The sequence below is a fragment of the Rattus rattus genome, chromosome 2 (assembly GCF_011064425.1).
Source record: "Rattus rattus isolate New Zealand chromosome 2, Rrattus_CSIRO_v1, whole genome shotgun sequence".
In the NCBI taxonomy this organism is placed as follows: Eukaryota; Metazoa; Chordata; class Mammalia; order Rodentia; family Muridae; genus Rattus; species Rattus rattus.
Genome location: NC_046155.1, coordinates 172,618,088 through 172,645,559, shown reverse-complemented (window position 1 = coordinate 172,645,559; position 27,472 = coordinate 172,618,088). Strand labels below are relative to the sequence as shown.

General features: G+C 49.1%; 1 protein-coding gene and 1 non-coding gene across 3 annotated transcripts in view; one reads left to right on the top strand and one right to left on the bottom strand.

The window, feature by feature from the left end:
• Zc3h4 (zinc finger CCCH-type containing 4) overlaps window positions 1-19,959 on the top strand; it is a 37,109-nt gene extending 17,150 nt beyond the window's left edge. The window contains exons 4-15 of one of the 2 annotated variants that reach the window (XM_032894378.1): window positions 1,878-1,884; window positions 2,073-2,295; window positions 3,276-3,427; window positions 4,106-4,202; window positions 4,296-4,435; window positions 5,504-5,614; window positions 7,110-7,221; window positions 7,568-7,677; window positions 11,321-11,679; window positions 11,855-12,234; window positions 15,110-15,358; window positions 16,331-19,959. In XM_032894378.1, the coding sequence (XP_032750269.1) occupies window positions 1,878-1,884; window positions 2,073-2,295; window positions 3,276-3,427; window positions 4,106-4,202; window positions 4,296-4,435; window positions 5,504-5,614; window positions 7,110-7,221; window positions 7,568-7,677; window positions 11,321-11,679; window positions 11,855-12,234; window positions 15,110-15,358; window positions 16,331-17,820 (3,430 nt within the window). In that variant the 3' untranslated portion in view covers window positions 17,821-19,959. The remainder of the gene's footprint in view (window positions 1-1,877; window positions 1,885-2,072; window positions 2,296-3,275; window positions 3,428-4,105; window positions 4,203-4,295; window positions 4,436-5,503; window positions 5,615-7,109; window positions 7,222-7,567; window positions 7,678-11,320; window positions 11,680-11,854; window positions 12,235-15,109; window positions 15,359-16,330) is intronic. The other variant, XM_032894377.1, reaches the window with a different exon arrangement.
• Window positions 19,960-23,506: 3,547 nt separating this feature from the next.
• LOC116894948 lies at window positions 23,507-23,638 on the bottom strand. The gene has a single exon (XR_004387144.1). It is a non-coding gene; the product is annotated as a small nucleolar RNA SNORA72 (small nucleolar RNA).
• Between the last annotated feature and the right edge of the window lie 3,834 nt (window positions 23,639-27,472).

The window sequence follows — 27,472 nt, the reverse complement described above, 5'->3', positions numbered from 1 at the left end:
GTGAGGCAGAAAGAGTAAGAGTTGAAGTCAGAAGCTGGAGAAATAGCTCAGTGGTTAAGGGCAAAGGACCTAGGAACTACATAGTGGCTAAAGGGAATTCTGGTCTCTGTGAGCACTGTATGTTCATGGTGCACAGATTCACATGCATCAGAATACTAATACATATAAAAATAAATAATAAACAAGAGTTGGAGCCTAGTCTGAGCAGCACAGCAAAACCCTGTCTTTTAAAACCGTGGACTAGGGCTGGTTGTGGTGGTGGTGCACACCCTTAAGCTCAGCACTTGAGAGGCAGAGGCAGGTGGATCTCTGAGTTTGAGGCCAGCCTGGTCTACAAAGTGAATTCCAAGATAGCCAGGACTCCTATACAGAGAAATCCTGTCTGGAAAAACAAGGAAACAAGACAAGGGGGTGGGTGTGGGTGGGGGGTTTGACTTGGCAGGGTGTGATGGCACCTATTTTATTATTAGAATCTTTTCGTTTTGTTGTTTTACTGTGCCTCCTTTGTATATGTCTGTCTGTCTGCACCATATGCATCCTCTGGAACTAGAGTTACAGACAGTTGTGAGCCTCTAAACAGGTGCTGGGAACTGAATCCGAATTCCCTGGAGGAGCAGCCATTGCTCTTAGCTGCTGAGGCATCTCTTCAGCCCTGTGGTGGTGCTTTTTAAAGCCTTTTCCTGTGACAGCATCATGCACCGCAGTAGATAATGGCGATTCTATCTAGGAAAGTAATGAAGACTGATTACTGAGGAAGGGTGTCTTCCTGGTACTAGGGAGGGGTCAGATAAGACCAGAAGCTTGAGTGTCGATATCTATTTTGCATTTTCCTGTAGTGAGTGTGGGTTTTCTTTTGTAGTTGAGCCCAGCCCATCACTGAAATGTTACACAAGTACGCTACAGTGTCACAGCTCACGAGGGGATATGGACAGTCTCCATCTGTACTCTCCACTCCCATTAGTTTCCTTTAGCTTCTTGAGCTTTGTTTGCAGTGGTTTTACTGCCCTGAAACCCCCTCAGCCCTGTCACCAAAGCCATCCAGTGGTATATTTTATAGCATATGGGGCCTGGGTACGTTTTTGTTATAAACATGCAGAAAATTGGGTTTGTTGTTTTGTTTTGTTTTTTTGTTTTTTTGTTTTTTTTTTTTTTTGGTTCTTTTTTTTCGGAGCTGGGGACCGAACCCAGGGCCTTGCTGCTTCCTAGGTAAGCGCTCTACCACTGGGCTAAATCCCCAGCCCCTTGGTTTGGTTTTTGTTTCCAATTTTGAGACCAAATCTTTACTTTTACCCAGGAGGGCAACTGTGAATTGGGTTCAAGCAGTTTTTCTACCTCAACCTCCCATGTGGTTGGGACTATAGACAAGGGTCCTTACACCGTGCCTTTAGCAATGTGTTTAAAGCCAGCATGACCGTGCAGATCTAATCCCGACTCTCGGAGATGGAGACAGATCAAGAGTCCCAGGCCTACACAGAAAAACCCCATCTTGAACCACCACTACCACCCCACTTCCCCTCCAAAAAGAAAAAAAGAAAAAAAGAAAGAAAGAAAAGAAAGAGAAAGAGTTCCAGGCTAGGTTACATAAGACCCTGTCTCAAAACCATGATATAGTAAAGTGTTTCCATTCCCACAGCTTCCATTGGTAAGGTGTTCCTCGATATCTGAATGTGCCACACTTAGTCTTATCTGTTCACCTTGAAAGGCGTCTTGGGAGGTGTCTTTGGAAATAGCAATCTGCTATGGCTACCAATCAGGCTATTCATTGAAATCAGAGGCCCTAGGGAAAGCTTGAACAAGGAAACCCTTCCTCTTGACTCCAGGCTTCTCCCCTGCTCTGCTCACTCTGCATCCTTGTCCTTGGTTCTCCAGGGACAAAGCAGTCCAGTTTCTCCTTTCCTTCTAAACCTTGGCCCATTAGGGTAAACATGTCTACAGAGAGGCCAAGAACCAGTGGTAAACCAGGGACAGTAGAGGCTTGAGACAAATCCACAAGTTCTGAGAACTGGGGTGACCTAAGTAGCCTGATCCAGGCTGTGGGCACTGGCTCACCCTCTCTACTCTCGCCTGAACAGTCCCACCAGCAATATTCCTCATCACACAACACACCCCTGCCCAAGAAGTCCTACTCCAAGATTGATAGCAAGGGCTACAGCATGTACGAGGACTATGAGAATGAGCAGTACGGGGAGTATGAGGGGGACGAAGAAGAGGACATGGGGAAGGAAGACTACGACGACTTCACCAAAGAGCTGAACCAGTACCGGCGTGCCAAGGAGGGCAGCAGCCGGGGCAGAGGTAAGCCCTTCCCATCCCCTCCCTTCTCAGTACTTCTCCAGGGCCAGTTCAGCTGGTGCGGTTGGAGATTAAGGAGTCAAGGAGACTATAGCAGCCAGCTTGTACTGAGCCTTATCCAAAAGAACCAGGCAGTCACTCAAAGATAGCTGAAGTGTACAAAAATTGTACACTCAGCACTTGGGATAACAGACACAGAGCAGGGACAGCAAGTGTCCCTCATCTGGGCCAGGCTGAGGAGAGCTGGAGGCCCCAGCTCTGCTATCTCCAGTCCTGGACTTTTCATCACCTGACCAGATGTTTATCTCTGAACTTTGGACCCCAGAAAGCTGATAAACTTGTTGCCTGAGGTATAAGGGAAGATGAGGAAGGGCAATCTCCTTCAGGGTTTCTTAAAGTAAAAACAAAAGCAACCCAGCCAGCTAATAGAGGCTTCTAAAGATCTTCCAGTTTGGGTTCTTAGATTTGTGATACAGTTCACTGCTGAGAGTACTGTTTCCATGTTTGCTCTTGGACACCTGTGCAGCAGGCTCCACTGTGGAGGCCCTGCGGGGGCCTGCCTGTAGCGTTGGAGCCAGTACTCCTTTACTCACACTTGAGTCACACCAGAGTCTGTAACAGACACCAAGACTGCTGTTCTCTCCCTAATTCTCCCTAAGTCTTCAAAATCTGGTATGGATCTTCCAGTTGGTACATCACGGGTCCTAGGATTTTTAGCCACCAAGGGCTGGTACCTGCTGTCTTGGAAAGTGCAGCCATGAATAGTCAGGTAGTGAGAGACCAGCTAGTAAGGACAGGAGTAGCTGTGTGTCCAGAGTGCCAGGTCGCCCTTTGAGGGAACCAGAGGCACTATAGTCTGCACGGGACAGTTTGGATGGCTTCCTAAAGGAGGAGGACTCGAGGAAGACATAGGAAATGGGACCCCCCTCTTCCTTGTTGTAGTCTCTAGCCATGTGAGGCTCAGGGTCCCAATCACCCCACAGGTAGCCGAGGCCGAGGCAGGGGCTACAGGGGCCGCGGAAGCCGAGGAGGATCTCGAGGCCGAGGCATGGGCAGGGGCAGCAGAGGCCGAGGCCGAGGCTCCATGGGAGAGCACCCAGAGGACGAAGAGGACTTGTATGATGAGGAGATAGAGGTAAGGTTTTCCGTAGCTCTTGGGACCAGCAGTGTGACTGGTAGGTTCCCTGAGCTGCAAGTCCTTCAGGTGGGCAGGAAGAGACTAAGACAGGAGGATGTGGGGTACCCAAGGGACAGAAGGCTTTGAGTGACAGGCCCAATTTTAAAAGGTTCCTCTTGGAAAGAAAAGAAAACCTTGACTTGGTGTCTGAAGCAGGGGAAGGCAGATTGCAAAGCCCTTGTGCCGAGTAAGGCAGGGCTTCTCTGAGTGTCTTCTAGAATGAGTTCTGCCTCTTACGGCAGGCACAGGAGGGATGGATAGAGTACACACCATTCTGTCCCTGTCCCTGTCTTTATATTCATCGAGTGACTTATTTATTTTCTTTCTTTCTTTTTTTTTTTTCTTTTTTCTTTTTTTTTGGAGCTGGGAACCGAACTCAGGGCCTTGTGCTTGCTAGGCAAGCGCTCTACCACTGTGCTAAATCCCCAACCCCCTTGTGACTTATTTCTTGAAGTTGTACAGCTGTCCCTTGTGCCCGGAGGCCCTGTGATTGGCTTTGCCTGATGGGGTTAGAGTCTGAAGTAAGAAGGCTACAAGGGTAGGGTTTGCGACCCACCACCACACATGCTGCCATTCAGTGTTAACTCAGGGCTGTCTCTAGGATGACATTTCTGCCTTGTTTTCTTTTGAATCCAGTATGGCGAAAGCGAGGAGCCCATGGGAGATGATGATTATGATGAATATTCCAAGGAGCTAAACCAGTACCGAAGGTCCAAGGACAGCCGAGGTCGAGGTGGGCAAGGACTCCTTGAGGACATGCTGGCTGGGCTGCAGCAACTGCTTGCCTTAGCATGAGAAGTTAAATCCCTTTTCTGCTGCTCCACAGGGTTAAGTCGAGGCCGAGGCCGGGGTTCCAGAGGAGGCCGAGGAAAAGGGATGGGCCGGGGCCGAGGTCGAGGCAGCAGAGGGGGCATGAGCAAGGGCGGGATGAATGACGAGGACGACTTCTACGATGACGACATGGGCGTGAGTACACTTGAAATTCTTGTGTTTTGTTTCTTAATTTTATTTTTCTGTGTATGGGTGTTCTGCCTATGCCTGTGTCTGTGGACAAGTATGTGCCTGGTACCCACAGAGGCTGGACAAAGGCATTGGATCCTCTGGGACTGGGGTTGCAAACGGTTGTGAATGGCCATGTGAAGGATTGAAATTTACCTTGATCCTTTGGAAAAGCAGCCAGTTCCTTCTCATTCATTCTCTCTCTCTCTCTCTCTCTCCCTCCCTCCCTCCCTCCCTCCCTCCTTCCTTTCTTTTCCTTCCTTCCTTTCATCCATCCCCTCCCTCCCTCCCTCCCTCCCTCCTTTCTTTCTTTCTTTCTTTCTTTCTTTCTTTTCTTTTCTTTTCTTTTCTTTTCTTTTCTTTTCTTTCTTCTTTTAGTCTTTTTCAAGACAAGGTTTCTCTGTGTGGCCCTGGCTGTTCTGGAACTCACTCTATAGACCAGGATCCTTAGACACCCCGAGCTGCCTGCCTCTGCCTCCTTCTCAGTGCTGGAACTAAAACTGTGTATCACAACCATCCTGGCTTGTTGTTTTCTAATGAGCTGCTCTGTGAAGTCTGATCCTGTCCCATGTCCCAGTCAACTCCTGACCCATGGGCTGGTCAGTGTTCACCAGTTTCCCAGGGTGGTGCCCTGTTAGTACAGCCCTCTGCTTAAAACACTACTTTAGGGGTTGGGGATTTAGCTCAGTGGTAGGGGGCTTGCCTAGGAAGCGCAAGGCCCTGGGTTCGGTCCCCAGCTCTGAAAAAAAGAACCAAAAAAAAAAAAAAAAACACTACTTTAGCAGTACCTGCAACCATCTTGTTGAGTTTCTGAAGTGGGAAGGTTCTAGATGGTGCACTCTGATGTTCAGGAGAGTTTCCAGAAAAGGCTTGGCTACCCCCTCTAGGAGGGGTGCGACCCTGCACACCTCAGGTGCCAGAGTTTTTCCCATCTGAGTACTGCATTGCATGTGGTGTGACAGGAACTGTCATGTCTGTCCTGTTCTCTCTACATTTAATGTACTCCTATCCTCTCTTCTTGTACATTGCTCACAGGATGGTGGCGGCGGAAGCTACCGGCGGAGTGATCATGACAAGCCCCACCAACAATCTGACAAGAAAGGCAAAGTCATCTGCAAGTACTTCGTGGAGGGACGATGCACTTGGGTAAGAGCACCACCTGAGGACATGTGACCCACGTGGATGGGCTGCCCCAGTGCACACTGTTGGGGGTGGGAAGGACTGTGTGATAGCCTGCCCTTCTTGGCACCTCTTGGAGCCGGGAGACCTCTGGGCAGCCCAGGAGACTCAGCTTTCTTCCTAGGGAAAGATGTGTAGAGAGTCTGAGGTTTAGGGGCACTTTCTCCTTTCCTGTAGAAATTTGTGTCTAGTCTCTGTAGTCTCAAATGAATCCTCAGGGCTTATTCTGTTCCCATTATGCTGTTGAACTTCAGGGTTGGGAAGAATCAGCCTTGGACATCAGAGTTGTGCAAGAGATGAGTGTGACCATTTAGTTAGGACATAGCTGGCTTGTGACGGTGATGCAAAGGCAGCAAGCAGGCAGGTGGCATATATGCCTGAGAAGTACTGCTCCCTCAGAAGTCAGGACGTAGGGTTTTTGTCTTTTTCTTTTGAGACAGGGTTTTTCTGTGTAGTCTTGGCTGTTCTGAAACTCAGAGACCCTCCTGCCTCTGCCCCCTGAGCGCTGGGATTAAAGGTGTGCAGCAGCCACCACCAGGCCTATCCTCAGTCTTAACTCTATAGTTTCAACACTTACTTGTTATTCAGATCAGGAATCTTAGTGGGGCTTGAGTGAGTTCAAGGCTACTGCAGTGATCAGTGTTTTCCTGGGGACCTAGACTCCTTTCTGCTACCTTCCTTTTTTTTTTTTTTTTTTTTTTTAAAGATTTATTCATTTATTTTATGCATGAGTACACTGTCATTGTCCTCAGACACACCAGAAGAGGGCATCAGATCCCATTACAGATGGTTGTGAGCCACCATGTGGTTGCTGAGAATTGAACTCAGGACCTCTGGAAGAACAGTCAGTGCTCTTAACTGCTGAGCCATCTCTTCAGCCCTCTGCCACCTTTCTTAAACCTGTGGCATTTGTCATCATGGACTGTACTTGTATAATCACTGCTGTGTTTTTCACCTTTGTATCCATGGTCTAAGAAGATGCCAGAAAGTGGTGGCACAGTCCTCTTAATCCCAGCTCTTGGGATTCTGAGGCAGGAAGGTCACTAGCTTTGAGGCCAGCCTGATCTACATATCAAATTCCAGACATAATGAGATCTTGTCTCCCCTCTCTCCCCAGCCCCTGCCCCCCACCCCCGCTCCAAATCAAAATCTGTTTTAATTTAGGACATATCTTGCCTAGAAGTTTTTACCTATGTTTCATGGGCTAAACAAGGGAAGCTGAAAAATGGGGTATTTTTAACCAGGCGATCTTCCTCAAACAAAACCACGGTTCAGCTAGGAAGGACAGAATGTAGAACTAGCTTATGTGATGAGTTTTTATTGCCAGACAATAAATAGTATGGGGCAGAGTAGATGTGAAAGGAGGGACAGAGATGAATTAGGAAGAATCAGCAATGGCCAGTGTGAAAAGTTGGACCAGAACTTGCTTCCTAAACCTTTAGACTGTCTTCTCTTTTTCCAGGGAGACCACTGCAATTTTAGCCACGACATTGAGCTACCGAAGAAGCGAGAGTTGTGCAAATTTTACATTACGGGGTTCTGTGCGCGTGCTGAGAACTGCCCCTATATGCACGATATCCTTTGCCATCACATCTGTCGCATCTGTCCTGCATTGCTGCTCCCGGGACCTCCCTGGTCGGTCACCTCTCCTGCTGCCCCTTTCACTCTCTGTCTGAGCTGTTCACATCTTCACCTGAGGAAGCCCACACCCTTCACTCCCTTTCTCTGTAGAGTTTGGGGACCCTTTCCAAGGACAGCTGTCTGGGCCAGAACTTGCTCTGGAGTTGACGTAGTGTTGAGAACAGCCGCTGACAGCCACTGCACAATTCTTGAGTGTCATCTCACCTCCAAAATGAAGGGGGTGGTTTGTTCTTTAGGGTGGGTTCTGAGAAGAAGTGTTTGCCTTAATGAGTCATGAACGTGACTTTCCATGTAAGTTATACCACACCACTGGAAACTGCATCAATGGTGACGACTGCATGTTCTCCCATGACCCGCTGACTGAAGAGACACGAGAGCTCCTAGATAAGGTAATGTCTGGGGTGGCATGGTATAGCACTCACGGGAGCCGACACCACTCTTGGCACAGACAACCTTTGCAGGCTCAGAGTCTGTTGCAAGTTCTACCTGTCTGTACATTACTCACCTCTCCTTCAGACAGAAGAGGTGGAGGGGTGAGGGGTTCTGCTGCATCCTAACCACAGACCTGAGGCAGCTGCACTGGGTACACTAGGGGGCAGTGGGATGAAAGGACTGTCACCTTGTGGTGTGGTGGTGTGTTGTATAGAGAGACTGAGATGCCCAGAGATTGGAAATGCCAGTGTCTCTGTAGTCACAGGGACTTGCGCAGAGAAGGGAGTGGGACCAGGATCTCACAAACCAGGTGCCATTTGACACTCATCCTGGTGTCTGTTTTTCTTTTCCAGATTGGTACAGTTAGTGGGGGTGCTTTCTTTTGTCATTCCTTTTGGGAGCCTATCAGCCTAAGCGAACTAGATGATCAGCATCCAGTCTCTTCAGAGTGTAGTCAGTTCTCTGGAAGGACCAGCAGTGTCTGATTAAAGGACGCCCCCTGCTGGAGGTTCAGTGTTCACACTCAAAAGCAGGAGCCCAGTCCTGCCCCTGGATCAGTCTAGTTTTTCTTGTAGCTTTGTTTTATTTTTTGAAGTTTGGTTGGGGTTTTGTTTTGTTTTGTTTGTTTAGTTTTGTTTTAAGACATGGTCTCTATGTAGCCCTGGCTGTCCTAGAGCTCCCCATGTAGATCAGGATGAGTGCTGAGATTAAAGGTGTGTGCCACCATATCTCCGGTTATTTTAAGTTTGCAGTAGCCCCACCCCCTTTCTTTTTGTTTTGTTTTGACAATTTTGCTTTGTGGCCCATGCTGACCTCTTCATACCTACTCTTCTCAGTGCTCAACTTATGGGGTTTCTCTGTCCTAGAACTGCTCTGTAGACCAGGCTGGTCTCTGCCTCCTAAATGCTGGGATCAAAGATGTATGCCACCATGCTAGGGTGACGATTTCTTTTTTTCCTTCTTTCTTTCTTTCCTTCTTTCTTTCTTTCTTTTAATTTTTTCTTTTTTTCAGAGCTGGGGACTGAACCCAGGGCCTTGCGCTTGCTAGGCAAATGCTCTACCACTGAGCTAAATCCCCAACCCCTCCTTTTCTTTTTTTAAGGAAAAAATGTTTTGAAATTATTTTATTGGGGTTGGGGATTTAGCTCAGTGGTAGAACACTTGCCTAGCAATCGCAAGGCCCTGAGTTCGGTCCCCAGCTCCAAAAAAAAAAAAAAAAAAAAAATTATTTTATTTTAGAAACAGAAAGGAGAAAAAGAGAGAAAACCACGAAGTATTCAGGCATTTTTACTTCCTGAATTTCTCACACCCTCATTTGCTCACTAGTTCCCACGATGAGAAAGTTCCCAGCCACCCACAATTATGTCATTAATAGGGACATGCATCACACATGGCTCACAAAGAAGCTTTCCAGGATCAAAGATCCTGTTGCTGTTACCTTGGCAACAGTCTCCTGGAAGCCTGTCTGTCGGCTTTAGTGCATCTTCTACCAGCACAGTTACGTTCTTCACAAACTGCTGACTCGGCTAATTGGCATGGCCTGATCCATGATTGTTACCTGGATGGCTATTTGAGAAGGTACAGGTGCTTCGGTACCGAGTTTATGCAAAAAGAAGTGCAAAAAGAAAACATTTTATACGTCTGTCAAGATAGCTCTCACCCCAGGGAAAGGTGCCTGGTCTCTCCCTTGCATGGCAGAGCTTCAGCTTCTCTGAGGTGGACTGGCTGTTTTTGTTTGAAACAGTCTTGTGTAGTCCAGGTTGGCCTTGAAATCACTACATATCTACAGTCATTATTAAACCCATGATCCTCCTGACTTCAGCTCCCAAGTTCTGAGATTACAAGCATGCACACCACCAAGTTCTGCCCAGCAGATCAGTGGGTATTGACCAACATGTAGATTTATCTCTGCTCTGTACAATCTAGACATACCACACACACACACACACACACACACACACACACTTACTTTATCCCAATACTTGGAATCCCTCTCTTTTAATATAAATGTGTCTCCCCCTCCCCCAATTCCTTTAGCAACTGCCTATATGATTTGTATCCCTATAGTTTGCTTTTGCAGGGTATCACAGGGATGGGGAGCAGGTGGGAGAGCCTATACCTCTCATTCACAAGGCCCTGAGTTTGATCCCCATCATCACTGGAGAAAACAAGTGTGTTCTAGGTAGAACTGTAGAATAAAGTAGGCTAGAGGTGTGTGTCTGCCTTGTGCATGCCATAGGGCACTTTTTTTTTTTTTTTTTTTTTTTTTTTTTTCTTTTTTTTCGAGCTGGGGACCAACCCAGGGCCTTGCACTTCCTAGGCAAGCGCTCTACCACTGAGCTAATCCCCAACCCCCCATAGGGCACTTTTGATCTGCTTACAGCAACTGTAGTTCAATGCAGTTGCCTGCCAGGTTGAACTCCTCAGCTGATAAAGTTAGCTTTGTTGATCCAGTCATTGGTTAAAATACATTTGTATATTTCTTGTTTGGGCAAAAGCTTAAAGTTTGTGGCAGCTACCTTATTTGTGCATGCAAGTCTGAGTCACTTTTTTTTTTTCTTTAGACAAGTTTTCTCATCACATGGTGGCTCACAACCATCTGTAATGGTATCTGTTGCCCTCTTCTGGTGTGTCTGAAGACAAGTTTTCTCTGTGGCCCTGGCTGTTCTAGAATTCAGTCTGTAGACTAGACTGACCTCATGTCCATAGATACTATCCTGCCTGTCCCTCCAGAGTGCTGGGATCAAAGGTGTGCGCTGCCATAGCTGGTGATGAGCATCATCTTTACACAGGGATAGACCTTTGGATTCTGGCATTAGCTGTAATGAAAGGTTTGGTGACACAGCTCAGTCCTAGCAGTGGGACTGTTCAACAAGAGCCTAGTAGCAGTGGTCCTTGCTAGTAGAAAGGCCATGTATGGAAAGGCTGCAAGGGAGTATAATGACAGATATTTGTCTGTTCCCTCCATTTGTGCTGAAAGTGCTGGTGCGTAGTTTATGTTCTATCCTCTGGTCATTTTCTCGTGTGTTTGCCTTGTTCATGTCACTGGGCTCAGATTAGAAGACCAGGTTCCTCCTTAAGCTGTAGGGTCTGGGTTGTAAAGGCTTCACACATAGGGAAGACAGAAGCCCAGCTGTAGAGCTTTCCATGTTAGAAGACATCCCTAAGGGTGCTGAGGTGGGTGCCAGCAAGACTGCTTTCATCCGGTTTGTTACCCGGCAGTACCTGCTAGTGTTGAACCCCAGGCTTGTCTTCTTTGGTAGCTGTCTCAGATTATTAAGGAAATTGACTAGGTTTTCACACTTGATCATTGGTAGAGAGAAGTGCACTGTGATTTGAAACCTTGCTGGAAAAATCTGTCTCAGGTCATTAGAGGCCTAGGAGGGAGGCTGCCTTCAAACTTGATTTTCCTGCTTCCTCATCCCTAATGCTAAGATTGCAATTGTGTAGCACTATGCCCAGTTTGATGAAGCAGATGAATTTAGGTCCTAGACCCTGTGCTCTAAAGGCCCCCAGCAGGTGTGTGTTTTAAGTTTTTCCTCAGAAAATTGAGTCTGACTTAGTAGAGTCTTCTGATGTGACTTCCTCTGCTTCCCACAGATGTTGGCTGATGATGCAGAAGCAGGTGCTGAGGATGAGAAGGAGGTGGAAGAGCTGAAGAAGCAGGGCATCAACCCCTTGCCTAAGCCACCTCCTGGTGTGGGGCTCCTGCCTACTCCTCCACGGCCCCCTGGACCCCCAGCCCCCACCTCTCCTAACGGCAGGCCCATGCAAGGTGGCCCTCCTCCTCCACCACCACCCCCTCCCCCACCTCCTGGGCCTCCTCAAATGGCCATGCCAGCACATGAACCGCTGTCCCCACAGCAGCTACAGCAGGACATGTACAACAAGAAGATCCCCTCTTTGTTTGAGATTGTGGTGCGACCCACAGGGCAGCTAGCTGAGAAACTGGGTGTGAGGTGAGTATATTGCTTGCCCTTAGAAGCACAGGAGCATGGCCTGGCAGGGCTCTGTCCTTCTGAAGCTGTCATTCCCCATTTGGGCTCCTGGCCCCAGGCTCTAAGTGAGCACTGCTGGCTGGGTGCTGCTGCCTTTCCTTAGCAGCTTCATCACAAGAACCATTTCCTCTTCTAGGTTCCCTGGACCTGGTGGACCCTCAGGGCCAATGGGTCCTGGCCCCAACATGGGACCCCCAGGGCCAATGGGGGGGCCCATGCATCCTGACATGCACCCAGACATGCACCCTGATATGCACCCCGACATGCACCCCGATATGCACCCCGACATGCACCCTGACATGCACCCTGACATGCATCCCGACATGCCAATGGGTCCTGGCATGAACCCTGGCCCTCCCATGGGTCCTGGTGGCCCCCCAATGATGCCCTATGGTCCTGGAGACTCCCCACACTCTGGAATGATGGCTCCTATCCCGCCAGCCCAGAACTTCTATGAGAACTTCTACCCGCAGCAAGAGGGCATGGAAATGGAGCCGGGTCTTGTTGGGGATGCAGGTATGTAGGCAACAGCTAGACTGCAGAGCTGGGCTCACCAGGGTGGGATGGAGGTCAGAAGTGACTTTTCTTCCTTGGCCAGTCTTACAGCAGCATTCCAGTTCCATTCCCAGTCTACAGGTGTTTTAAATATTAGGGGGCCCTTGGCCTTATGGGGGCTGGAGGACTCTTGTGTTTGCTGTCAGTGTAGGAAACAGTACTCATAGGGCCTAGCATCAATCGTGAGCAAAGCAAAAATACCTTAGGAAGCTGTGCTTGTGTGCCTGGCAGCCATCAGGAGGAAGGCAGGGACCCTCTTCCAGGTAGTGCTGGGCTCAATAACTCTGCCTGTCTGAAACCATTGACTGGACAGGTTCTTGCCTGTGTCCTGTGATGTTAGCAACCTCGGTGTCCAGCATAGTCAAGGATAGATGCTGTGGGAGATTCAAGGAGGAGGAGGGACCTGCCCCAGGCCAAAGCTCAGAGTCGTGGTCTCTGTCCTTGGTATAGTTGCATTTTAGTAGAGCAAACCAGAGAGAAGTCGGATGGCTCATTTTAGCTTTAGCCATTGTTAGAAAATAGCATAGGACTGTACAGAGCCACAGCCCTAGCAGGGGCAGTCATCTGAAGCTTCTCTGAGAATGTGGCCAGGTGCCATAGCTGACCAGCTTGTCTGAGGACAGCAGAGATAGAGATGGCTATGCATCTATAAAGGAGCGAGAGGGCGACATCTTAACATATGCAGGTGTGTGTGTCACTGTGGTATCGCCCGCTCTACCGAGCAGTAGAGGGCAGTAGGACATGCACTTGTGGTTCCCAGCGCTTGGGAGGATACAGTGAGACTGCCAATCAGCCAGAACAGTGGTGGGAGTTTCCGGGTTCCCGTGCAGTTGCTGATAGCAGGTGCATCCAGGTGGAGACCAGGAGGTAGCCAAGGATACAGAGATGGGTCACGGGGTTTGGGACTGGCACGTTGGAGCCAATGTGACCTGTATGTATGTGCTGTGTAGGGCTGGAAGGAGCAGCTAGGAGGATGGGCGCCAAGTATAGGCAGGCCTTCACCGACATTCAGGCTGTTCTGTTGGATGTGAGGATCACTGCTGCCTCAAAGCACAAGGAGCCTGGGAGGTGCGGGGGTGCGGGGATAAAGCATCCACAATGCATGGTAAAGAGTGGGTTTGAAGAGATGCTAGAAAAGGCAGACCACCAAATGGAGGGAGATGCTGTTGCCTAGCCTGAGTTAGTTGCTTGCTGATGATAGGTGTCTCTACAGCGAAAGTGAGCTCTAGTGTGAGTTCCAGGAACTACTCTTTACAGCACAGAGCTGCTGTGGTTTCTGTACATTTACTTAGCCTTCTGGCGATTGATGTTCTATGGAGGTGAAGCCTCAGCCTGTGTCCCAGCCCCCGAGGAGCTGTAGCATAGAAGAGGTCCCATTAGGCTCTAACCAAAACTCAGGCCACCTTCACTCACTGGGAGGTCTTAGAGTTTTGCAGTTTGTGGTGTATATGGGGTGGTGGGGTGGTGGTGCACATAGCAGTATGCAAGTGTGTGTAGACCGAGTTGACATGTTTGTCAATTATCACTGTACATCTAAGGCAGAACTCATTTGAACCGAAGTGATTGCCATTTCAGCTAGTACAGCTCTCTAGGCACCGGGACACCCTCCTACTCACCAAGTACTGACTGCTGGGCCATTGCCAGGCTTGCCTTGCTTCAGGTTGTAGTGGCGATCCAGTTGTGTGACAGTAGGCTACTGAGCCATCTTCCTGGGCCCCAGTTTCTCTATTTAAATACCAGACTACCTCCTTTGGTGGCATGAACCACATCTCTGATGCTCGGTATCTTGTCCTAGCTGGATAAAAGTCATGTCACATGTGCAAGGGACAGTTGACTCTTGACAGACCTGGGCATGCTAGCTCAGCACCCTACGATCCAGGGACTCAGTGAGACAGTGGTGTTGTATCCGCTATACGTAGTGGACCTGGTTGTTGAGGGAGGAGAGACTTGCTCTGGCCGTGCAAGGGAAGCTGCCTCATGCAGTCAGTGACTCCAGGGACGCTGAGAGGACAGAGTGGGTTGGGGGGATGCCATGAGCTGGACTGAGATTTTAGTGCGTTTCGTTCTCTTCTGGGAGATGCAGTGAGTTTCTTACAGGCATATCCAACCTTCAGGGTAGGCACTGCATGCAGCTGAGAGAAGCTAGGAATGCAGCACAACACAGAATCTTAAACTTAATTAAGCATTATGACTGCTGGGCATCATGGCTCACGCCTTCAATCCCAGCACTCGGTAGGCAGAGGTAGGTGGATCCTTGTGAGTTCAAAGCCAACCTGGTCTGTTTAGAGAGTTCCAGGCCATCCAGGGCTGCGTAGTGAGCTCTTTCCTCAAAAACAAACAAAATTAGGACCTTTGTTTCTGTGTGTGTGAGATTATTTCTTTGATTACATGCTTTCTCGAGCATGAACTTGGTAGAGGACAGTATCACATTACAGTGTCAAACACTTAGACATACCTGCAAGAAGCCATGAGACCACTCATGGCAGATGATAAACCAAGCCTGCTTCCTGTGAGGACAGCAGCAGCTACCCAGCCTGAGAGGGGTATGGCCTGTCCACAGACATCCTGCCTGAGGTGTATGCACACAGTGTGCTGACATCCATAGCCTGAGGTGTATGCACACAGTGTGCTGACATCCATAAGCATCTATCATGCCCTCCCTGAGCCTCATCCTTTCCCTGCCAGCTGGCCCACTATGGGCTCCTGCTGGACTCTCAAGGCACCCATGCCTGGGGAGGAGGAAGGGACGGGTGGCCATCCTCATCCTCACACTTGCCACCAGTCTTGGCTTTTCCAACGGAGGCCTTCCCGACACAAACCCTCTTCCCTGCCACAGAGGACTACGGGCACTACGAAGAGTTGCCGGGGCAGCCTGGGGAGCCCCTCTTCCCTGAGCACCCTCTGGAGCCTGACAGCTTTCCCGAGGGAGGGCCCCCAGGCCGGCCGAAGGCAGGCGCCGGTGTACCCGACTTCTTGCCCTCGGCTCAGAGGGCCCTGTACCTGAGGATCCAGCAGAAGCAGCAGGAGGAGGAGAGAGCGAGGAGGCTGGCTGAGAGCAGCAAGCAGGACCGGGAGAATGAGGAAGGCATGTGTCCCCCTGCAGGGGCCCAGCCGGCTCTGTGCAGGGACGAGGGGGGGCACCTAGGCTGGGTGCTGTGTCTGAAAGTAGCTTGGCAGGGAGGCCCTGTCCTTGGCTGCCGCCTCACTCTGAGGAAGTGGAGGCCAGGGCTGCTGCTCTGCATCTTGGGTTTGGAAGACTCCTGACTGTGAAGAAGGGGGGGGGGGGGCGGGTTCCTAGCTCAGACTGCATTTCCTAAAGAAGCTGGAGAGACATTCTCACTGTCCGAGCCCTAGGTTATAAACTTGGGAAGCCAAGACCAAAGAGGACTGACCAACCAGCATAGAGATGCAGATCGTGAGTGCTGTAGTCACAGGGTCAAGTGGTCACCCGGTGGCATCCACCTCAGGGCTGAATACTGGACCAGGGCTCTCTGGAATTTGGGAGCAAGCTAGTGGGAATAGCAGGAGGAAGGACAAAGTCGGCGGCCCCACCCTGGTGGCTCAGGTTTCCCTCCTGGGCTCTGTTTGCTGTTGTACTTGCCCTTCCCTGACCCCTGAATCGCTTTGAGGGACCTGGGGATGCGTGTGTGAGCTGTCAGCATGGCTGTTAACCGGACTTCCAGCAAGAGGTGCCTAGTGCTGGTCTAGCCATATTTGTCTGGACCAAATCTGCTTGGAGGGTGGGAAGAAGCAGCGGGCTGTGGGCACTGAGGCCCAGCCCTACCCTGACTTAATGGCACCATACCTCTATTTCATGTGTCTAGTAAGCAAGTTGATGACAGGACTTCCTTGGGTGATTGCGAGATATTCAGGTCAGACTGCCTACCAGGAATGGTCTGAGAGAGAAGCCACGATGATATCACTGCTCAGAGCCAGGCCATGCCACCCCCAGCTCCTAGCTGGAAGCACAGAACCACACATCAGGGACACCTAGGGGTACAAGAGGACTATGGGATGCAGCCATTCATGCCTCTCCATTTGCTCTGCTCTCTCTCAGGTGACACTGGAAACTGGTACTCAAGTGACGAGGATGAAGGGGGAAGCAGTGTCACATCTATCCTCAAGACATTGAGGCAACAGACGTCAAGCCGACCCCAGGCTTCAGTTGGGGAACCAAGCAGCAGTGGGCTGGGGGATCCCCGGCTCCAGAAGGGACACACCACAGGAGGCCGGCTGGCTGACCCCCGCCTCAGTCGGGACCCAAGACTCAGCCGCCATGCAGAGACTTCAGGAGGGTCTGGCCCTGGGGACTCAGGGCCCTCTGACCCTCGGTTGGCTCGTGCTCTGCCCACCTCCAAGACTGAAGGCAGCCTTCATTCCAGCCCTGCATGCCCCAGCAGTTCAAAAGGACAGCCCCCTGCAGAAGAGGAGGAAGGGGAGAGGGCCTTGCGTGAGAAGGCAGTAACCATTCCCCTGGACCCCCTGCCTGGACACCCACTACGGGACCCTCGCTCTCAGCTGCAACAGTTCAGCCACATCAAGAAGGATGTGACCCTGAGCAAGCCGAGCTTTGCTCGCACAGTCCTCTGGAACCCTGAAGACCTGATCCCCTTGCCCATCCCCAAGCAGGACGTACCCCCAGTGCCTGCTGCCCTGCAGTCCCTACCCGCCCTAGATCCTAGGCTACACCGTTCCACACCCCCTGGACCTCCCAATACCCGGCAGCAGCGTCCAGGGTCCACAGATCCCAGCACCTCTGGCTCTAACCTACCTGACTTTGAACTCCTCTCTCGAATCCTCAAGACTGTCAATGTCAACACCCCTGGCCAGAGTGAAAAGCCCAGTGATCCCAGGGTGCGGAAGACCCCTACTGACCCCAGATTACAGAAGCCAGCAGATCCTGGGGCAGCCTCCCGTGCAGCCAAGCCCTGTCCTACTGAAGCATCGCCTCCTGCTGCCAGCCCAAGTGGGGACTCCCCACCAGCCACGGCTCCCTATGACCCCCGAGTACTGGCAGCTGGTGGCTTGGGCCAGGGCAGCAGCAGTGGGCAGAGCAGTGTGCTAAGTGGCATCAGCTTGTATGACCCAAGGACTCCCAATGCAGGTGGCAAAACTGCAGAGCCAACTTCCGACACAAGTGCTCAGCCCAAGGGTCCTGAGGGCAATGGAAAGAGCTCAGCCTCCAAGGCAAAGGAGCCCCCGTTTGTCCGAAAGTCTGCCCTGGAGCAGCCAGAGACAGGGAAGGCCAGCACAGATGGTGCCACCGCCACGGACAGATACAATAGCTACAACCGGCCCCGGCCCAAGGCCACAGCAGCCCCCACTGCTGCCTCATCCACCCCGCCCCCTGAGGGGGCCACAACCCAACCTGGGGTACACAACCTACCAGTGCCCACTCTCTTTGGAACTGTAAAGCCAACCCCCAAAACAGGCACAGGGAGCCCGTTTGCTGGCAACAGCCCTGCCCGTGAGGGTGAGCAGGATGCGGGTTCCCTGAAGGACGTTTTTAAAGGCTTTGACCCCACAGCCTCCCCCTTCTGCCAGTAGTGTTAGTGGGGGCCAGTGCTCCTCCCACTCCACCACCCTCCCAGGGTGACATTTAGGGCAGCCACCAGAGTTATGGGCGGGAGGTGGGGCAGGCGGGCAGGGTGTTCTTTCTTCACATTTTTCTTCCTCCCCCCCTTTTTTTCTCCTTTTTTAAATAGTACTTCTTTGAGTCATAAATTGTATCTAATCATCTTGGGGTCTGGTCAGTGCTGCAAGCTCCTGGGCTCCCTCTGCCCAGTGAGCAACTTATACCCTGCATTGGACAGTGGCAAGTACCCAGCCTGGGGCTCCCCTGGAGCTGAGGGAAGCATGACTGGGAAAGCACTGAAGGCCACTCACCCTGTGCTGCTGGAAGCTTGTCAGAACCACATCACATGGTGTGGAGCTGGTACAGGGGTTTCTAGAGCCCCGGGGTCAACTGTCCTCTCTAGCATGCAGTCTGTGTCCGCTTGCTTCAGGACAAAGCAATAGTGAAGTGAGAGAAAGGCCAACAGGAGAGAAAGGGCCTGGCAAAGCCCGGCCCAAACCTGCTCGGCCTATGCACCCCGCATTCTCCGTCCAGGGTTAGTCCTGAAAGTGGCAGACACCCTGCAACCCTGCAGGGGACCCTTGATAAGACAGACCTGTAGGCGCAGGCCTGGCAAGGCTGGGACAGCCCCCTGAAGCATTCTCCCTCAGTATTACCTACCCTGTGCCACTGGCCTGACTCTCGAGACAGCTCAAGGATCCGTGGTGTGGCCACCTGCCAGGCCCCCAAGGAGAGGCCGAGTGGCCCTGGCAAAGTGTGTCTGCTGGCTGCTTCCACACCCCTTAGCCATGTTATCTGTAGAGTACCAGATAGTGTTTGCTTTTCCCTCCCGAGCTGACAAGCTGGATGTCAGTGATCTGTTGTGGTGTTGGATTATTGAGTCCTTCCCAAAATGCTGAGGAAACAGCAGGTATCCAGCCGGTGTGTTGGCCTTTTCTAGGAAAGGGATCAAGCCCCTTCAGGCGGGGAGGCCCAAAGTATCTGCCATAAACCACATAGTGAAGGCATTTCCACAGCCTCCCCCACTACACAGCTTAGGGCTGGCCTTGTCCAAAGAATGAGGGAGGCAGAGACTCCTGTGACCATGTCCCTAAAATTGGATCAGGAAGCTGGGTAAGACCTGCAGACCTTTCTGCCTCAGTCACATGCCAGGCCCTACAGGTCTGCTTTCTTGCAGCCTGCCTCTTTTATATTGGGTCTATTGACCCAACTGCTTCCTTCTTGCTAATAAGGAGACCTGACACACACAGCCAGTGGATTCCCCTCCACCTCAGGGGAGGGGACAGGCTCCCATGTCCCATCCCACACCACCCTCATACCCTCCACACCCCAAAGAAATCCCTTCAGAACAGTTTGGAGCCTGTAGCCAGGGTGGGAGGGGCTTGTGCCCCACAGCCTCACAACCCTTGGGGTCAGTGCACCAAGATCAGGTTGGTTGGTTTGTCTTGTGTTTTTTATTTTTGTTTTATTTTCTTAAACAATCATCAATGAGATTTGTCTTTGGGCCCCAGCCCTGGCCTCATGGCCAAGACTGGGGCCATGGTGAGCATAGGATAGGAAGAGTACAGTGTGGCAGTGTTTGGATCCCCTCCACCCCTTTGGAAATTCCCTTTTTGAAGGCCAGGCTTGGTAGTGCGCCTGTCATCCCGGCACTCAGGAGGAGGGGCAGGAGGATCACAGGTTCAAAGCCAGCCTGGTCTATATTAGAAAAAAGCTGTCCTTTTGCTAAAGAAAAAATTAAATGAATTTTTAAGGCTGAAATCTGTGGGTGAGGTGGAGTCTGGAGCCTTCCTCCGGAACAGTTAACTGAAGGCCCTCATGGGACAAAGACATCCGCTTGAATCCCCACTTGCCGTCAGGCCACACTCGTAAAGAAAGATTGTTCTCTAACCAGGATTGTAACAAACGTGTAAATAGTATTTCTGAGTTGAAAGTCGATGGTGCAAATATGTATATAACGTACTGTATTTTTACAATGATCGTCGCATGGCTCTCCCGCCCCTTTTGTACTCAGTATCTGTCTTCCAGAAACCTCACCTGCCTTCTCATGTGGTCTCTTAATCCAGTAATTGTATTACTGCCATTAAAGGATGCAGTTATTTTAAACAGTCGTCAAGTCTAGTCTCGTTTCTGCCCTGCCAGGGAACAGACAAGGAGGGTGGGGAGTTGGCTGGGCCCAGGGCTTCAAGCATTCTGGGAAGCACTAGGCCTGGGACACCTGAGCCTCAGATCCTCGAGAAACAGTAATAGAGCAGATGCACAAGCATTATCCTAGCACTTAGGAGGCTGAGGCAGGAGGATGCTCAGTTTGAGGCTTGGGCTAGACCTGAGGTGAAAGGAGGAAAACCTGGGGTTGGGGATTTAGCTCAGTGGTAGAGCACTTGCCTAGCAAGCACAAGGCCCTGGGTTCGGTCCCCAGCTCTGAAAAAAAGAAAGGAGGAAAACCTTTTTTCAGTCATAACACACTTGAGATAACTAGAACCATGATGTATGAAATGTTTGTGGGCTGCTGGTGGCCATATTTCCCCATCCACTGTGCTCTCATCCCTCTGAGATAGTCTCCAGGCAAGCCTTGAACTCCTGAGACTTCTGCCTCCAGGTCCTGTGGGCTAGGATTCTAGGTACACACTAACAAGCCCCACTTTACCTCTCTGTGCACGTGTGTGTGTGTGTGTGTGTGTGTGTGCGCGCAGAAACGCGTAGATAAGCACACACATACCCTTACAGACATTCCCCTACTGAAGATGGTGTAACGACTTGTGACACTGGAGTGTGCTGCTTCAGTGAACTTTGAGTTTGGATCTTTGTCCAGCCTAGCAAGCCTAGGATATTTGTCTGTTTTTTGAGGCAGAATTTCACTGACCTTCATATAGCCAAGGATGATCTTGAACTCATGAATTTCCTGTCTCCTATCTTCCAAGTGCTAAGATCACAGGCATGTGGCACCCTGCCAGGCGTGTCTAGGGCTCTGTGCACAGAGGGCAAATATACCAACTGATTACATCCCCAGCCCAGCACTACCCGGTCGCATTTGCACTGCTGGGATCAGGGAAGAGAGTTGGAGCTGGAAGACAGTCACAGACCTTCAGTCTCAACACGGATTAGGAGAGGTGTGTCTATGTGTCCAATGCTTATTCCCCAACATGGTAAATAAGGTAAGATACGCTAACTGTTCAGGCTGTAGAGATGGTTTGGGTTTTTGTTTGGCCTCTTTTTTTTTTTTTTTTTTTCTTTTTTTTTTTTTTTTTTTTTTTTTTTTCGAGCTGGGGACCAACCCAGGGCCTTGTGGTTGCTAGGCAAGCGCTCTACCACTGAGCTAAATCCCCAACCCTCTTGGCCTCTTTTTCTTGTTCCTTTTTGTTTGTATATACTTTTACCCTAGATGTGACTCACAAAGCCCACCTATCACACAGCTTTTTAAAAATAGTTTTTATTTCATTTTATTTTACTTTATATGCATTGGTGTAATGGTGTTAGATTCCTTAGAACTGGAGTTATTGACAGTTTTGAGTTGCCATATGGGTACTAGAAATTGAACCTGGGTCTTTGGAATAGCAGTGCTCTTCATTACTGAGTCGTCTCTCTAGCTCCCCTCCCTTATTTGTTTGCTTGTTTGCTTTTGCTTTCCGAGACGAGACAGGGTTTCTGTGCAGCCATGGCTGTGGGGAACTCACCTATGCCCTGTTGACACATGGTAACATCCTCGGCCTCCATGTTTTCAGCCAACTGTCTAAAAGGCAAAAAGATTTAGCTCAGGGACAGCAAGAAAGTAAGGGAGCTTATGACATCCTGCAGTACTCAAAAGCAAAAGAATGCCTCTTGTTTTCGTTTTTGTCAGACAGGATCTTGTAGCTCAGGCTAGCCTCAGCCTCTCAAGTACTAGGCTCACAGGCATGTAACTTCATTCCTACTCTGTCTCTGTCACTGTTGTTCTTCTCTGAGTAAGTAGACTGTAGATGCTGTCTGTAAACTTCCTGGTCCATTCCATCTCTCCCCTACTTTTTGCTGCTCTTTATTTATTTATTTAGGTGACTTTTTTTTTTTTTTTTTTTTGAGCTGGGGACCGAACCCAGGGCCTTGCGCTTGCTAGGCAAGCACTCTACCACTGAGCTAAATCCCCAACCCTATTTAGGTGATTTTTGAGTTAGAATCTCTCCATGTGGTTGTGGATATCCTGGCTCATATGTAGACCAGGCTGGCCTTGAACCCAAAGATCTGCCTCCCTCTGCCTCCTGAGTGCTAGGATTAAAATTATGTGCTACCACTGCCTGGTTTCTCTTTTCTCTCTCTCTGTTTTTAAGATTTGTTTATTTATTATATATAAGTACACTGTAGCTGTCTTCAGACACACCAGAAGAGGGCATCCAATTCCATTTCAGAAGGTTGTGAGCAACCATGTGGTTGCTGGGAATTGAACTCAGTGCCTCTGGAAGAGCAGTCAGTGCTCTTAACCACTGAGCCATCTCTACAGCCCTTTTCTTTTTTTTTTTGTTCTCCCCCCCCCCGTCTCTCTGTAGCCCTGGCTGTCCTGGAACTCACTCTGTAGACCAGGCTGGTCTCAAACTCTCAAACTCAGAGATCCACCTGCCTCTGCCTCCTGTGTGCTGGGATTAGTTATGTGGTGCTATGCCCTGCTTGCTTTGCTCTTTATGTTTTGGGACAGGATCATTAAGACTGACCTCTTAACTTGCTGTACAACTGTAAATGACTGTGAGTTTCTGAACTCTCTACCTTCTGTTTCTCCAGTTCTAAGATGACTGGTGTACCCGGCCCCCCCAGGTCCCCTTATGTGGTTCTGGGAATAGAGCCCAAGAGCCAGCTTATTCTTTGTGGTGTGTGTGTGTGTGGTGTGTGTGTGTGTGTGTGTGTGTGTGTGTGTGTGTGTGTGTGTGTGTGTCCTGTATCTGCCACCTATACACTGGGTTTGTGGGGAAAGTGTCATGTCTGCCCAGCAGTTATGTGGGTGCTGGGTGTCCAAACTCTGCTCCTTATTCTTGCACAGCAAACACTTTTACCACCAAGCTATCTCCCTAGCCCCTGGCATTATTTTATTTTTACTTTTCAGAAAGAAGTTTACATGTGAAGCTTAAGAGGGAGACAGGAGAATGGAGCTCCTATGGAGTAGAAAGGTGGAATTCTTATCTTCAGTTAATTTAAGTTTAAATTGAAATGATGGTGTCTTAGTTAGGGTTTCCATTGCTGTGAAGAGGCACCGTGACCAAGGCAACTCTTTTTTTTTTTTTTTTTAAATAAAAGGTTTACAAGTCATTTAATGGCAACTGATAATTACAGAATTCCCCTACATGTTCTTTAGGTAAGGAGGCAGATTAGCATAATTGTTAAAGTGGCGGCTGTCACTCTTTTTTTTTTCCCTTTTCTTTTTTTCGGAGCTGGGGACCGAACCCAGGGCCTTGCGCTTGCTAGGCAAGTGCTCTACCACTGAGCTAAATCCCCAACCCCGGCGGCTGTCACTCTTAAAACCAATTAAAAATACCTTAAAATCGGGTTGGGGATTTAGCTCAGTGGTAGAGCGCTTGCCTAGCAAGCGCAAGGCCCTGGGTTTGGTCCCCAGCTCCGGAAAAAAAAAAAAAAAAAAATACCTTAAAATCTCAGCCATCCTATGACCATACAGCTCATACATTTAATAAATCAGACCTGGCTTGTCACCAGCATTGAGAAAACCAGACCCAGGTAAAGAACCAGGTCTGGGGACACATGCATGGTCGTACTATAGTGAATGTTTAGCCTGTCCTGATTATCACAAAATCAGAACAGCGAGAATATTCGCATAAGGCAACTCTTTTAAGGAGAACATTTAATTGGGGCTGGCTTCCAGGTTCAGAGGTTCAGTCCATTAACATCATGGTGGGAAGCATGGTCGTGTCCAGGCAGGCATGGTGCAGGCATGGTGCTGGAGGAGCTGAGAGTTCTACATCTTGTTCTGAAGGGAACTAGGAGAAGACAGCTCAGAGGAGGGTCTCCAAGCCGACCCCTACAGTGACACACTTCCTCTGACAAGGCTAAGTCTAATAGTGCCACTCCCTGGGCCAAGCATATTCAATCCACCACAGCTGGCTATAGTAGTGCACAGCTACAATTCCTGTACTTGGGAGGCAGAGGCAGGAGGATGGCTGCAAGTTAGTGCATAGCGAGTTTACCTATGCAGCTTTGGTCCCTGGCAGGTCGCAGCTGCATGCTCGCCCAGGAGCAATCTGGTGTTGAGAATGAAAGACACACACACACACACACACACACACACACACACACACACACACACACACACACACACTCCAGTTAGTTTTTGACATGCTGTTTCTAGCGGTGCTTCCAAGGGTTTGCCAGCATGGTACATTTTCTTGAACTATGTACTATACTCCTAAACCTCCCCTGTTAGCAAATGCTCCCCTCTAGTACTCCTGAGACTCCCAAACCTTTCCCTGTAACCCCAGGCCCAATCAAGAAAGTGGCCAGTGGCCGCTTACGTGGATTCTTACATTGCTGGTTGGTTTTCTCTTCTGCAGCTCTTATGTTCCATCCTTCTCTCCCAAGTCATGGTGATTCTTTCTTCCTTTCTCCAAGTTCCTGACTTATGCAAATCTAAAAGTCCCACCTCAGTCTAGCTGCCCAGCCATTGTCCATTGGCTCTTTATTGATCAATGAAAAACCAACTGGGGACTCAGACCCTCAGCATTTGGACACACAGATTCCCAACTTATTCGAAGCATTGAAACCAATCCCCAACATGCAAGTTCAAGGCCAGCCTGACATACATAGTGAATGAATGAAGGGATAAAACAACTATGTGGTTCTACTGGCTAGGGAGGCAGTCGAGCATAGGGAATAGTTTAGCAACCTGGAACTCCACTTGGCTTGGACTATGCACACAGCCCTCTTCAAACAATACACTGGGCATCTAAGAATGTCACCTGTATTCTCCATGAAGTCTCTTCTAGCTATGCACCTCCCAACTGTTGGCAACCTGGGATCACCACCAGCATGGTACATTTGCATGTAAACAATGGAAGTAAGCTATTCCCTTTAGCAAACCCTTGGAAGCACCATGTTTCTATTCAAAAACAATTTAAGAAGTATGGAAAATGGATGAACTGATCTGTGCTGAACTACTTTGATGCATTGCCACTGTGTCCCCTGAGTGATCCTTTAGGAAGACTCCTTCCACTAATTAAAATATTACCTGAGGAGAGAGGGTGTGTCCCAGGGCCCAGCACTCTGGAGACAGAGGCCAGATGATCTCTGAGTTGAAGGCCAACCTGGTCTACACAGTAAGTTCCAGAATAGCCAGGGCTACACAGAGAAACCCTGCTTTGAACATACAGAAAACAAACAGACAAAAAACAAAACAAAACAAAACAAAACATCCACTGCTCTTGCAACCCAGATGAATTCCTAGCAACAACACTCTACTTCCAGGTCGCAGGAATCTGACTCTCTCATCTAGCCTCTGTGGGGACTGCACTATCATGCACAAAAACCATACCTACATGCATTTTAAAAGATTATTTATTTTGCGTGTTATAAGTGTTTTCACTTCATGTATGTCTGTGCACTAGGTGCATACAATGTCTGTGGAGGCCAGAAGAGAGCACTGAATCCCCTGGAACTAGAATTACAGGTGGTTCTGTGTCTCATGTGGGTGCTAAAAACCAAACCCAGGCCCCTCTTGTGGAGAGCCTTTTAGGGCCCACTTGCTTCAAGATGCTCTGCAGGAATTTGACATTAGGCCAGGACAAAAGAAGTAAGCTTAAGTGGGACTCTGACTTTGGGCCGTGACTCAGGAAATGGGCCCAGATTAAGAACATTTACATTTGAGTTAATGTAAACTCAGAGCAAGTTCATCAGAGACAGAGGTGGGTGGCAGTCCTTTTGTCTTGGTCACCTTGACCAGCCCCTAGTAGAAAGGTTTTGTTTATTGTCTTCCTTGTTCCTTGACCCAGAACTGATCTTATTATTCTGCATGTAATTAAAGTGGTATAAAAGCAGACTGGAAAACAATAAACCCTCTTCAGCCTTAGAACTGGCTGGAATCATGTTAAATATTGTCTGTTGGTTGAGGATTTAGCTCAGTGGTAGAGCGCTTGCCTCAGCAAGTGCAAGGCCCTGGTTAGGTCCTCAGCTCCAGAAAAAGAGAAAAAAAAAAAAAGAAAGAAAAAAAAAAAAGTAAATGTTGTCTGTCTTTTTTCTTTTTTTTTTTTTCTTTTTTTTTTCGAGCTGAGGACCGAACTCAGGGCTTTGCGCTTCCTAGGCAAGCGCTCTACCACTGAGCTAAATCCCCAACCCCGTCTTTTTTCTTTTTAACACTCACCCCTGCCCTAGAGAACCTGATGACTGACTGAGCTGCCTTGCTCAAAGGGTGCCCAAAGTGGGGCTCCAGTAAGCGGGATACAGTGAAGGACACCAGTGGAATTGAAAGCACACGCGAATGAAAATAAAGGAAGATTTGGGCCAGTGGTGAATAAACCTTGTAAAAAGGGACAAGGTAATGGTAAAGTGTTTTTGTGTATCTGTTCTTTAGAGTTATGTTAAAATCTAGAGAAGCAAAGATAATTCTTTTTTTTAATTATTTTAATATTTATTTATTTTAATTTATTTTAAATATTTTAATATTTATTCTTTTTTTTCTTTATTAACTTGAGTATTTCTATTTACATTTTGATTGTTATTCCCTTTCCCGGTTTCCGGGCCAACATCTCCCTAACCCCTCCCCCTCCCCTTCTATATGGGTGTTCCCCTCCCCATCCTCCCCCCATTACCGCCCTCCCCCCAACAATCGAGTTCACTGGGGGTTCAGTCTTAGCAGGACCAAGGGCTTCCCCTTCCACTGGTGCTCTTACTAGGCTATTCATTGCTACCTATGCAATTGGAGCCCAGGGTCAGTCCATGTATAGTCGCAAAGATAATTCTTTTTTTTTTTTTTTTTTCTTTTTTTTTTTTTTTTTTTTTTGAGCTGGGGACTGAACCCAGGGCCTTGCGCCATAGGCAAGCGCTCTACCACTGAGCTAAATCCCCAACCCAAAAAAGATAATTCTTATAGATGCTTTTAGTCTTTGGACCCTGACTAGAGACAGTTTACACCCTAGACGTGAGAGAGCATGGGTTTGAGAAAAACGGTCCTCCCCAACTCTCCAGGGATGCTTTAGTCAAAGAGAAGGAAAATGAGCTTAAGCTTTTTTGGAGCTCTCTTAGGGAAAGAAGGAGGTCAGGAGACGTCCTGCCTCCTCCTGTCTCCTATTGGAGAAATGTTTATTTCTGGTTCTGGGTCCCTTAGGTAGGATATCTGGGTCCCTTTGGTGAGACATCATCTAGTTCTCTCCCCTCTCTGTCTATTGTCTGTCCTTGGTGCACCAATCTGTCCATGTCTGTCAGTTTATGTCTGTGTCTTTTGTTTCTCATTGCTTTAATGTTCTGTGTTTCATGTTCAAAAAAAAAAAAAAGATTAAAATTTTATCTAGGTTCACCCCTTGATTTAGTTTTAACTCATTTCAAAAAAGAAAAAAAAAAAAGCAGTCTCTATTGGCCTTTGAGGCCCTGCCCCCGTAGCCGGGAGTCTAGCACAGCTGGAGAAGCCCTGTCAGGAGCTGGTTGTCTGCACAGCTGCTCTTACAG